Raw genomic sequence first — 12,369 nt, 5'->3', positions numbered from 1 at the left:
TTTTTCAAAGCGAATTGACCAGAAAATTTTTTGAAAAAACTGATGAAAAAACCATATATAAAGGACGAAGATTCGTAACTCTTTCGTGGTTGTGTCATGTAACTTCTAAAAACATGAATAGATACCATGGTGAGACATGTATAAATGTGACTACATGGACTCTGTAGGATATTCAAGTACAAAAGAAATTATTCACATAGTTATTCGGCAAAAAAATCAATACACTTCACGTTTCCGCTGATGACCATGATAAAACAATACAAACTAGAGTTTCTGAATTTTAGTGATTAGAACACCGATCATGCATATCTCACTGAGGGTAACGAATGTATTGGTTTTAGCAAGGTCATTCCTAGCATTGCCAAAACTGAAGTCCAGGAGAACTTCAATAATTTGTTTTGTCCTTGTATTATCCTCAGGGTTTCTATCTTATTTGGAAAAAATGGTCTTAAAATGATGATTAAAACAAAAACAAAAGCTGGAATTACTGGCTGAACGAGTATATGTTGATACGTTTTTGCACTATATCTGACTTTGTATTACTTTTTTCCATTTGTATGGAAACTCAATTATTCATTAATGATATCTTCTCTAGGGAAAAACATGGATTTGGAAACAGTCGTTTTCAAATTTTTTTCCTCAGGAAAAGATTTTTATTTACAATGAAGATGACGAGTAACAGCACTGGGCACTGATAAAAATTGAATGAGTGACAATGCTTTTGAGTGGGCCTAGAAAACCCACGCTACTGATTCATTGTGAGAGAGTGAAGAGATTTCACCTGAGAATACGATTTATCTCGAGTCGCTTTGTTTGAATGGAGTTTGTATTTGTGCAACGAGTTTAGTGATGATACAGTATAGATGACGAGTCTGAACATTTAGTGAAGACAAAACATTACAAAATATACCATTCATGCCTTTCTGAAAATCCACATGTTCATTTAGTGAATACAAATTTCGAGACAAACAGTGACTCAGAAAGATCTGCAGTTTGTTATCAGAAGATGACACTGGCCGAATTCTCAGGTGTCATAATATCACAAGGACTAACATTCGCTGGGAAAGATAGAGGCAATTCTACAGAAGATGAAACAGTTTTCTCGATTTAGACAAGCATATGTCTGAATGGGTTTATCCCAGTATGTCAGATAGAGTTAACAGTGTCTGATGGAATTATTTATAGAGAAACGAATATTTCAAGAGCTCCAGTCATGATTCAAATGGAATTATTACGGTCATGTTTATGATGAATCCCACAATTTCACGACGGTCAACTGTATTTCCTTATTGTTTATTTGGAAATGTTGATGATATTATGCCTGTGACAGGGCGTGGCACTGATACCTACTACTTTATCATATCCATTTGTCCCATGACCTCTGAAAGATATTCTATTCTCTTTAGTACACTTGAGGTCAAGTGTACTGCTTTTACAGCGATTTCGTTTCCACGGTTCTGCTCATGTACACTCATTTTTTTTAACTTATTGTAACCATTCTCTGTACCTATCTTATGACACGAAATGTCTAGGTGAAATATTCCTTCGGATATTCTTGTATTTAAGTGTGAATTTGAACAGTCACCTAGCTTTGAGCTTGACAAGTGCTTCTGTGATATCATCCTCTGCTGTTGCTTCTCTCTGTGATGAGACCTGAAGCATCAGTAGTGAGCGTTGTGCTTACTGATGATAACACCCGTACACCGCCATATAGAACTAGCAGTACTCGGAAAAAAATTTCAAAGTACATTAAGATGACTGCTCATCGCCAAAATTGACATCAACTAAAGCCAAGTGAGGGTGATCGTGTAGCAAGAATACTGAATATATACCAGGTAAGAATGCCTAAGGATAATTTGATTTTTAAGCTAGACAACTTGGAGTACCAGTATCACTATCTCAATGGCAGTTTGAATGAGTTTCAACCACGTCTAAACAGCACAACAAAGATATTCAATGCAAAATCCAAGAAAACATCCAAAAAAATAGCTAAATTGCTTGCAGAATCGACATTGACAGACGTGTCGAAAAGTCTGGATGCACTAAAAACTGAAATATTCAGTAAAAAAGTGTATCATTTAGATGGGCATTTACAGTCTTTTTTACATAAACAGATTTTACAATATCGTCCTACCAAGAAGGCAAAGATAGATTTCACTACTGTTATCAAAGCATTAGAATCACAATACGGCTTGAAAGAGTTTGTGGAACTCATTAGCAAATCCAAGGTCATAAAACTTTCAGTTGCCAGACTTTGTCCGTCTAAAAACACACCAACACCAGGTTGGTTTTTAGATCATCCATTTTGGAAAATTCATCAAGACAAGACACAAAAGTTCAACCCGAGTAGGGTTTGGAATGAGGTCATTCTTAAAACAGATAAGGCAGATCAGTTGGTTAGTATTTTTATGAATAACGAGAAATGCAAGGAACTATTTGCTGGATTTAACGCGGGGATGGACGTCTTCCTTGCCATTAAGAAGGAAAAGAAAGTGAAAAATAACTCCAAGTCATTTGAAGATATGGAAGATGCACCGGTGATGAAAGGCAGTAACAATGGTATGTTGGGGCCTCCTGATATTGAACAGAGTGAAGAACAACAAGCGTTAGAGCAAAATGAAATGGATGAAGAAAGTTTGGAAAGATACGATGGATTACTGGCTGCATCAGATGACGAAGAAGAAGATGAGGTAGATACGCTGGATCCAAATGTCAATTATAATGAGGTAACGGACGAGGAGCCTGATGAGGAAAATGATGTCGAAGAACTGGACTATGAGGAGGAAAAAGATGATGCAGAGATGCCAAAAAAGAAGAAGCAAAAAACTGAATTACCAGAGTTAATGGCAGGATATTATAGTGGAGCTGATTCTGACGATGAGTCTGATCCTGCGGAAGATAAAATCGCTAGGGAACAGATATCTCTAGTCGAAAAGAAAAAGAATAGACGTGGTCAAAGAGCGAGACAGAAAATATGGGAAAAGAAATATGGAAGGGCAGCTAAACACGTCCAAAGGGAAGTACAGAAAGATATGGATGACAGGAAGAGAAGACAACAAGAGTATGAAGAAAGAGTTGCAAAAAGAGCTGCGAAAGAGGTGGAACAAGTAAATTTCCAGAGAACTTACAATACACCAGCAGCACCTAAACTACAGCCTGAACATCCATCATGGGTTGCGAAGAAGAAAGCCGAAGAAAAGCAGATGAATGCCAAATTTGAAGGAAAGAAAATTAAATTTGATTAATTAATGATTGGCCGTTGTAGAATGTGCAAATTGATAGATTTTTTTTATATTAAGGATATATATTCAACATAATGTTAAGGTATTTAAACTATTAAAAGTCTGATAAATAAAAATAAAAATCAAAATTGGATTCTTTCATGTTAGATTCAAAAAACAGAAAAGTAAGAGGGAAAAGAAAAATAATCTATAGTCTTTTTTCCCAGGTGTGCAGTAAAATTATCGTGAAGGTGATCCTCATTCAGAGACTTTGCCAGTCAATGGATCTCTTCTTCTGAAAGTCATCAGCAGATCATCTTTTGGGAAAATGGTGGCGAACACTTTGATTTTCTCACTTAGCGGTGTGACCTTATGTTCGAAATCAGTGTATAGAGCAAATTTTCCCATCAGAGCAGCAAAAGTGATCATAACATAAGTTTGGCCCAAGCAAACATGGGGCCCGCAACCAAAGACCAACCAGTTCTTCTTGGCAGCGTTTGCGGCGGAACCTTCAACCCATCTTTCTGGGATGAATTCATCAGGATTTTCATAAACTTCAGGATCGTGCAATGCTGGATATAAAGTTGGAATCAACATTGAACCCTTTGGAGCAGTATAATTAGAAGTGACAGGGAACTTGTTTTTGACAACATATGGGACCATAAGAACGGGTGGTCTGTAACGTAAAGTTTCCTTAATGACCATGTTTGTGTAAGTCATTTTATCAATCAAATCCAAATCAATAGGTTTACTCAAATCGTTATTACGAACAGCCATTTGTTCCTCTCTAATCTTTTGTAAAATATCTGGGCGGTCAGCCACGATTTGGAATATCCAACAACATAATGAAGATGAAGCATCCTGAGAAGCGAATAGGAAAGTGAAAATTGCCTCAGAGATTTCCTTATTGGTAAATTCTCTATGATACAACCTTGATTCTTCATCATCTCTGTTCTTGGCCTCATGCATTAATTTAACCCATGCGTCCATAACACATACTGATTCACCACCACTAGCGATATGATCCTTGGCCATTTGTGCACACTGTTCAAAAATCTTCATTGCAGCATCAGCAGTCTTTTTACCATACCAAGTCTTCGTGAATGGAATTATGATTGGAAAATTAACCAATTCCAATGCAGCGGTGACTAAATAATAATCATCAGCAATTTTTCTAACCTGATCCTCAGTAATATAATCACCACAGAATGCTCTCAAAGATAGGGCACATAAAATTTCTCTCATTTCATGGAAATAAACTTGTGGCTCGTACTTATTCTTCTTGGATACTTCAACAAATCTATCGATATATTTGTCAATAACAGTCTCAAGGCTTGGCAGGTATTGAGCCAAGGCCTGCTTGGTGAAAAGACCGTTCAGAGATCTTCTATAGTCTGTGTGTGCTTTGCCATCTAAGAAAACCCAATTGCAAGGTCTTAAAATTTTAACAGCGACATCAACAACACATGGTTTAACATATTTTGGAGCTTGTAAAATTTTTCTGGCCAAATCTCTCGTTGATGCAATAATAACAAATTTGTGGAAAATAGATACGCAGGACAGTTCACCAGAATACCATTTTGCTTTGTACTCTTCGAATTTTGGATCTAAAGATTCTAAAAAGGGACCGATTATTGGATACCACTTCCATTTTGGGCCAACAATTGAACCTTTTTTCAATTGATAAGAAATTTGATCATAGGCCAGAAGAATACAGAGTAAAGTGACAAAAATTTTGAAATAGGACAATGATTTCACTGTGTTGACACCCCATTCAATAATACTGGCATTGTTTCCGCCAAAAGTACTGAAATTGGTAGCATTTTGCAAATGGGCAATAGGATCAATATTGATATCAGCCATTGTTTTATTTCGTATGTCAATATCCCCTAGATTTCTGAAATAAACCACTTATCTTGATATGCTTTATCAACGTGAAAAAAAATAATAATACTAGGATACTCTGTATTTATATTCCAATCTTACCAAAGCGAAAACGCAATGTACGATCGTTGAAAAACAAGTTTGATCTAAACGCTGTTGTATGTAAGCACAGAAAAACACAAACCAAAGCGATAAAATGATGCCAAATGACGGGGTAGTAGCTCTGCTTTCCTTAACAGTTAAATGTCAGTCGATGTATAACAGAAACAATTGACCAGTGAAACTAGTGGTAAACGGGTAGGTAACATTGACAGCGAAACGAGCTGCTCTCCGAACCAATCGGTTCGCTGATCAGTAAAACTGCTAAACAAGAGGATTGCAGAGCTCGTACAGCGTCGTTTACCTCTTTTTACTCAAAAACTTTTTTTCTGCTATACGAAGGCCCAAAAAAGCGAAAAATCCGAAGAGAGATGTTTTTTCTGGTCAAAATTTGGTAGATTCGCTATACGACCACTTTGAGAGAAATCAATAAGAGCCGATTTTTCCATCTACTCGTGCTGCAGACTTTCTGAATAATGCATTCACAGGCTCAGATGAAGGTATATGCAATGCATGCGAATGCAAAAGTCGGGGAGACAGCATGGAGCCAGTGTGAGCTTCTTTACTTGATATTGCATGCTACAGAAATGTAGGATTTGTTTCGTTGCGTCGAAATGACTACTAACGACCAGCGAAGAATGAAGGGTCAAAGCCGAGTAGATCTTATTTCTCGCTCCTTTTTCGGTTGAATTCCACTCACGTAACTACGAAACCTCCAGGTTCAATCACTAGGATTTGATTTGCTTCGAACTAGTTCGACTTACCAGTAATTAAAGGAGAAGCAGATCCAGCACCAGCTCTTGTACCCGCACTTTATCTGGTTATCCACAGCTGCGTGGCGCCAATAAGTAAGTGACATACCATACACTATTGAGCGCTGCAGTTTTTTCTCAGCATTGAGGTTGTACTCTGGAATAGTGGAATTGGGAACCGTTACCATTTGCCTGTTGAATACTGTAAGTTGGTGCCCTGCTTACCAAATATCTATTCAATTAGTGATTCATGGATAATTTTTCCTGGTTTATCTTTTGTTTCAATAGAGATACAGTACTTTAGTACAGTATCTTAGTACAGCCTTCTTTCCAGAAGCCGTCTTATCAATTTAACAGAAGGCTAGGTTCTTCTTAAGTTTGGCGCGTAGACGGCTCCTGGTTTGAATACAGCCGTTCACTTACTGAGCTCCTGCTGGAAGCTCTTTCGGAAACCGTTACATTTTTCTGTACGCAATATAGTAGCTTGCTATTTAGCCCGAGGGCTACGTCACGTCTGCCCTCCTTCACTTCTATTGCCGCCAGCATTCAAGACGTTCTTATTACCGGCTGTTGTCATTCTTAAAATATTAGGCACCTTCTGATAAACAAAGCATCGAGGGACTGCTATAGGTATCATCCGGATCTCTCAGGTGACATTTTATTCAATGAAAAGCTTTCACTTTAGCAATTAAATGTTTGAAAGAGGGGATTTTTACCTCACAGAAGCAGTGCTTCTGTACCGACAGCTTGAGTAGTTGGTAGAAATTCAATTGTATTATACTTGAAAGTTTGGTGGGTCCTGTGTGATAAACTATTTTCCAAAATTTCGTTTCCTATTTTACCAGGCAAGCTAGTCTTTTGATGTTTCTAAATAGATTCAGTTTCTGGAGCTACTGGACCGCCGTACTATGGGGCTGCCTGAAAGATTGACTGTTGCTTGCACACTCTCGACAGTTCTCAGCCAGCAAGGAATAAATATTCTCGTCTCTTCATATCGGTATATGTATTTATTGGTATTATCTTACCTAAACAAATCAAAGACGCTCTTAAGTCCCCCTAAAAAATGAAAACCCTTGGCGGCTAAATTTCATCACATATAATCTTTAAAGACCCGTAAACTAAAAAGAGGCAATGAATAAGATAAGAAATTGTGAGTTGGCATAAATCCACTTCAAGGTTGCAGTATATAAATGTCCAAGAATATTCTCCGATATTGAAAAAGTAGATGGTATCCAATTAAGATTAAAAATGTGAAGAGTGACAGACCGGTGCATATTGCCAAAAAATGGACAATTATATCTTTGTTACTACTATTTTGCGAAGATACTTTTCTCACTTACTCAATGGGAAAGTGGAAACTCATTATTCCTTTCATCTTGTGCTTGTGTGTATAAACGTGTGGTACATAGTCTTGGTAATGATATAAGTAGTTAGTTCTGGCTAGAGTTTTGATGCACTACAAGATGAAAGAATTGGTTTATCAACTGGGGTGAACGATTTTATTAAGTATATTACGTAAGTTATGGCGGATCACCATATCCGATTGATCGAGTCCTGCTGAACTTGCTGAGTTTTGCGCTGTAGTGGGGTTGGTGTTTCTAACGGATTCACTATGGGTATATCAGTTTTAAGCCCCATATTAGCAGGTCTCGATTGTTGATTGACTGCAGTATTATGGCACTCTGCACAATGTTGGGCATCCATGCCGCTCGATGGATTAGAAGATGAATTTGCTTGTGAATGTAAGTGTGAATGCGAACCCCTCAAACCAGAGGCATTGTTGGTGTTGATGCTTGTATTTATTTCTGTTGGTGATTGCATGCTTAATTTATCCATCAACTCTAGTAACTCCTGGTTCAGTGAAATTTTTCTCAGCTCGTTCTCTCTCTTGATAAGAAGCTTACGCTTCAGTGAGTCTATTTGGTCTTCCATCTGTTTGAGTTCGATACTTTCATGACACATAATATCTTCTTCAGAGGGGCTTGAGAGGGAAATAGTCCTTCTCTTTGGTTTTTCAGAAGTATCGAATCTATCGTAGAGGTTTGCTGAACTAGGTGCCGAAGGCGCTCTCTGTGAAGCTGAAGAAATGTGTGGCGGTGGGGATAATGAGCCGTTTTCTAACACAAGGCTTGTCAACTTATCCAATTTTGCACTCAGTGCAGTAATTCTATCGTCATTTGGCGTGATCATATTTTCTTTATTGATTGGATCGTTATTATTTCTTCTTTTGGGGACCTGAATATAATCCTTTTCATTTTCCGATACGCCTTCACTGGATGATCGGCTTGACGAGATCCCCATTCCATTTTGAAGTTTCTTATTCATTTCAGTGTATTTGATTAGCTTTCCTCTCAATGATCCCACTAGCACATTAAGTCTATCAATTTCTTCCTGTTTGCTGTCCAATTTCGATATTAGTTCCTTATTCTGCTTGATAAGCCGATTGATCATTTGAGAATTGAGTTTATACTCCTCAGGTATTATTCTTTCGCCATTATAACTTCCATGCAGGGCGTCAGAATAGATATATGCTTGATCGTCATTATTGTCGCTTGAAAGCCCATTTGAGTTACGGCCAACACCATTTGTCGCTCTAGAAGTATACCGTCTTGGGGTAGGGGAAATGTTCATCCTGGAAAGTTATTGTTTATGCAAAGTAGAATTTCAATTGTCTGAAGAATCAGCTAATTAGAATGGATATATTGTTCTCATCTGCAAAGATGGTATTTTTTGTAACCCATCACAAACCTACGCGTTTTTGTATCTAAAGCGCGTGTACTTACTCTAGTTGCTACTTTAAAAAAATTAGTATAAAGATCAATTTTGCACATATATACGGACAAGAAATAGAGAAGTAATATAATGCGCCTATCATATGTGCGAAGATGCATATCACATAGTCGTATTTCCTGCTTAGTCTGTACAAAAAATTTTGTTTTTCTATCAATTGTCTATAGTTTTATGAGGACCAAAATATGGTTAGTTTCCTGCAGTTCATTGTGTAGCATTCTTTAGAATAGTGTCATGGGATTGAGTATCACAAGATGGACTTCCTATAGAAGTGAAGGTGCTTGCTTCACCTGACGTTTCGTTTGAAGCGGGATTTGACGGTTGTTTCATTTCATTGCTATTGGGACTGTTATTATCTGTGGCGGATTGATATTTACCATCACTTTGAGATTGAGAACCAATAGGTTGAGGAGGAGCAATACCAGTGAGAAGTTTTCCTGGTGTGTTGTTCTTGGCATTCGCTTCTTCAATAGGGCGTATGCCGTTATCCGATCTGTTCCCTGAAGAATAATTGTGCAGCACGGGGTTCATTACACCTATTGAATCGGACGATATGGTTCCAATATTTAATGCTGGATTAGAATCTTTCTCATTCAATGCAGGTGATGTTAGAGTTTGATCTGGCTGATAGCTAACAGACGGAGCAGGGTGCTGACGATATGTTGGCGCAAATTGGACAGGAATTGGTGATGTTTGAGATGGAGAAACACTTGAAGTGACTATATTTGGTTGGTTACGATTCGGTATATTTTGATATTGACCATATGACAACGAAGTCCCATAAGATTGGGGTAAGGCAGTTGATGGAATTTGTCTGGCAGACATAGCGCCGTACCAGGGAGATATTTGATCATAAGATAAAGGTTGTTGTTGCTGTTGCTGCTGTTGTTGCTGTTGTTGCTGCTGTTGTTGCTGTTGTTGTTGTTGTTGCTGTTGTTGCTGTTGCTGTTGCTGTTGCTGTTGCATTTGTAATTTTAATTGCGGTTGTGGTTGAAGTGCAGGTTGTGGCTGTTGCAACTGTTGCAACTGTTGCATTTGCCTTGCTTGTTGTAGTTGTTCCTCGCTGCGTGAAGATATATCACCATCGAGATATGTTGCACCAGTTTGCTGATTCTCAACGTCATTGGATGGTAAAGACGTTGTTTGCCTCACTACATTTTGAATATTTTTTACAAACAGCGGATATAAGAAGTCAACAATTTTTTCTCTTTGAGCCATAGCATGGGCTCGTTCGAATGGTATCCAAACACCTTTTAGATGCATTGAACCGATCTTAACCACATGCCTAGTTCTTTCTGCTTTTAAGATACCATCCCTTCGCCCTCTAGTAATTTTTGCAACGTTCAACAACTTAGTGCCGTTGATCATATCATTATCGGCTCTCCGTACAACAGAAACTCCGTTAGCTTCAACTTGATAACACAGGGTATTTTCATCTTCCCACATAGTTGTGGTAACTCTTGGTCTTGTCATTTGACCATTCAGATCAAAGGATATCATTGAGTTACCACTCGATGATTTAACATCGTATGAATGAACTTGTGGATCATTTGTGAGCTGATCAGCTGCGGCCTTTTTAGTTGATTTTTTAGTCTTTTCACCAAAATTATTAGATCTTTGCGTTATCGAGATTGTATTGGCAGTATTTGAGGGTGAAATTTCAGACTGATTTGATGCAACTGTATCATACGTAGATAAAGTAGGTTGCGATGGCATCATGTAACTAATGGGTGTGGCATTTCTTGAAGTCGTCTGATAACCAACCGGAGTTTGGCTAAACTGTCGAAGAGGATACTGAGTCGAACTTAAATTTGGACTTTGTATGGGTTGTGGCTGATTTACTTGACCGGATGTTTGCCCTTGGGGTTTCGGTTGCAACAGGGGTGATGTCTGAGATTGTTGTGTTTGGTTTGGTGACTGACTCTGCGATTGCTGTTGCTGTTGCTGCTGTTGCTGTTGCTGTTGCTGCTGTTGTTGTTGTTGTTGTTGTTGTTGCTGTTGTTGTTGCTGCTGCTGAAATCCAGGGTATTGGTAAATTTTGGGCTTGGGATATCCCAAGTTAGCAGCAGATGAAGAAGAAGACACATGTACGGGAGGTGGCGAAGTATTGTTAGAAACGACGATCGGCTGCTGCGATGGCGTCGAAGAATTTGACGGCTGCGGAACAACGCCAGTGTTATAATAATAATATGGGGATGTCGCGTTTGGCGTGCCCGAGGGTACTGCTGTCACCGCTGAAGGGATTGTTTGGTATCCACTGCCGGGGAACTGGACCTGATGTTGGGGGTAGTAATAATTCATCGCCTGGGACGATTCTCGAAGACTAGGATTCGAGTCCGCAAAAGGTTGCTGCTGCTGGGGATAATATGAGGGATACTGCCATTTTTGACTTTGACTTGCGTTCTGACTCGCCATATAGTTCGCGGGTAGCTGCTGCTGAGGCTGATGCGTTGCAGTGTTCGAATAATGATGGCTTCCTGACTCTCCAGCACCGGCGTTTACGCCGGCGCCCGCACTGGTGCCGGCACTGGTGCCGGCACCAGATTGAGCTTCGCGCTCAATCTCGTTAATCATCACACACTACCTCTGCAATAATACGAAGAGGTCTGACAACTACCAAAAAATGTTGCCGGTCCCGTTGTCTTGTCTAGGATGCGTTGTACTTTTCCGCACTCTCCTCTGCTGTACCGTTTATCACTGAAAAATTTACTGCAAAACAGATCCTGCAAAACTCTAAAAACTAACACAAACTACTCTCACTGCCGTTATTAAAGCTTCCTGCTGATGACCGTCCTTGGTTCTCCTGAATTGCCCTTGATTGTCTTGGTGATACTTCTTGCCGTTGATAGAGGAAAAACACAGATTCAATAACTGTTGCCTCATTCAATAGCTCAAGTACTCTCGCTTACTTTCTTTATTTTTTTCTTTTTTTCTTTTCCTCCTCGCCTCTCTCTTTCGAACCAAAAATCTGTCTAAGAGAAGGAGACCAGACGCACTGCCACTGCCACTGTCAGGAAACCTATAGCCTACCGTAAGAAGAGCAATGGGTCGAATGCGTACCTGTTGCGTTTATCGAACTTTAAACAAGTAGAGAAGACGTCAAAAACCCACTGGAAACCAGTACAAACCGAGAAATATAAAAGAAAACGGGAAGAAAAAAAGAAGAATAGAAATATACTTTCCCTACTGATCATAATGTGGAATGAATGCCACGTAAATTGAGGAGAGACGAAGGAGAAAAAAATAAATTACATCGAAGCGAAGAAAAGAACGAAAAATCGAGAATGTCTACACAAAGGTTTCAACGCTTGCAACGGTCTCAACGGTCACTGCGATGTGGTTGTACTCTCCAATACGTCTATACGCAAGAAAAAGAAAGGGTTGAAGAAAGTTCCTGATAAGGTGAGGCTGGCAAGAACCTATATGTTGGTGAGATCAAGATGCAAGAACGAGAGACGCACTGCACTGGAACTCTTTTTACCCAAGCCAGGAAAAAGAAGCGCGCAACGACGCGCAACGACGCTTGCAGCGACTCGAGAGGAAAAGCAGTATCGGCAACAATGTGGGAAGATTCGTCACGAAAAGCGAGGAAGAATCAAGTGTTTGCAGCACTGAGGTATTGA

General features: G+C 39.2%; 4 protein-coding genes across 4 annotated transcripts; 1 reads left to right on the top strand and 3 right to left on the bottom strand.

Moving 5' to 3' along the window:
• Positions 1 to 1,841: 1,841 nt before the first annotated feature.
• On the top strand, positions 1,842 to 3,245 carry BUD22 (Bud22p; the record flags this gene model as incomplete). The annotated part of the gene is made up of 1 exon (XM_037290304.1): positions 1,842 to 3,245. One exon carries the CDS (start codon positions 1,842 to 1,844, stop codon positions 3,243 to 3,245), a length of 1,404 nt encoding a protein of 467 aa, XP_037146199.1.
• Positions 3,246 to 3,479: 234 nt separating this feature from the next.
• Positions 3,480 to 5,084, bottom strand: ERG5 (C-22 sterol desaturase; the record flags this gene model as incomplete). Its single annotated transcript, XM_037290303.1, has 1 exon — positions 3,480 to 5,084. The coding sequence occupies one exon, from the start codon at positions 5,082 to 5,084 to the stop codon at positions 3,480 to 3,482; it is 1,605 nt and encodes a 534-aa protein (XP_037146198.1).
• A 2,402-nt stretch (positions 5,085 to 7,486) lies between these two features.
• SPC42 (Spc42p) lies at positions 7,487 to 8,587 on the bottom strand (the record flags this gene model as incomplete). The annotated part of the gene is made up of 1 exon (XM_037290302.1): positions 7,487 to 8,587. One exon carries the CDS (start codon positions 8,585 to 8,587, stop codon positions 7,487 to 7,489), a length of 1,101 nt encoding a protein of 366 aa, XP_037146197.1.
• Positions 8,588 to 8,950: 363 nt separating this feature from the next.
• Positions 8,951 to 11,320, bottom strand: SOK2 (Sok2p; the record flags this gene model as incomplete). The annotated part of the gene is made up of 1 exon (XM_037290301.1): positions 8,951 to 11,320. One exon carries the CDS (start codon positions 11,318 to 11,320, stop codon positions 8,951 to 8,953), a length of 2,370 nt encoding a protein of 789 aa, XP_037146196.1.
• Between the last annotated feature and the right edge of the window lie 1,049 nt (positions 11,321 to 12,369).

Source organism: Zygotorulaspora mrakii, chromosome 7 (genome assembly GCF_013402915.1).
Source record: "Zygotorulaspora mrakii chromosome 7, complete sequence".
NCBI classification, from domain to species: domain Eukaryota; kingdom Fungi; phylum Ascomycota; class Saccharomycetes; order Saccharomycetales; family Saccharomycetaceae; genus Zygotorulaspora; species Zygotorulaspora mrakii.
The sequence above is the reverse complement of the archived record's forward strand: the minus strand, read 5'-3'. Positions and strand labels throughout refer to the sequence as shown.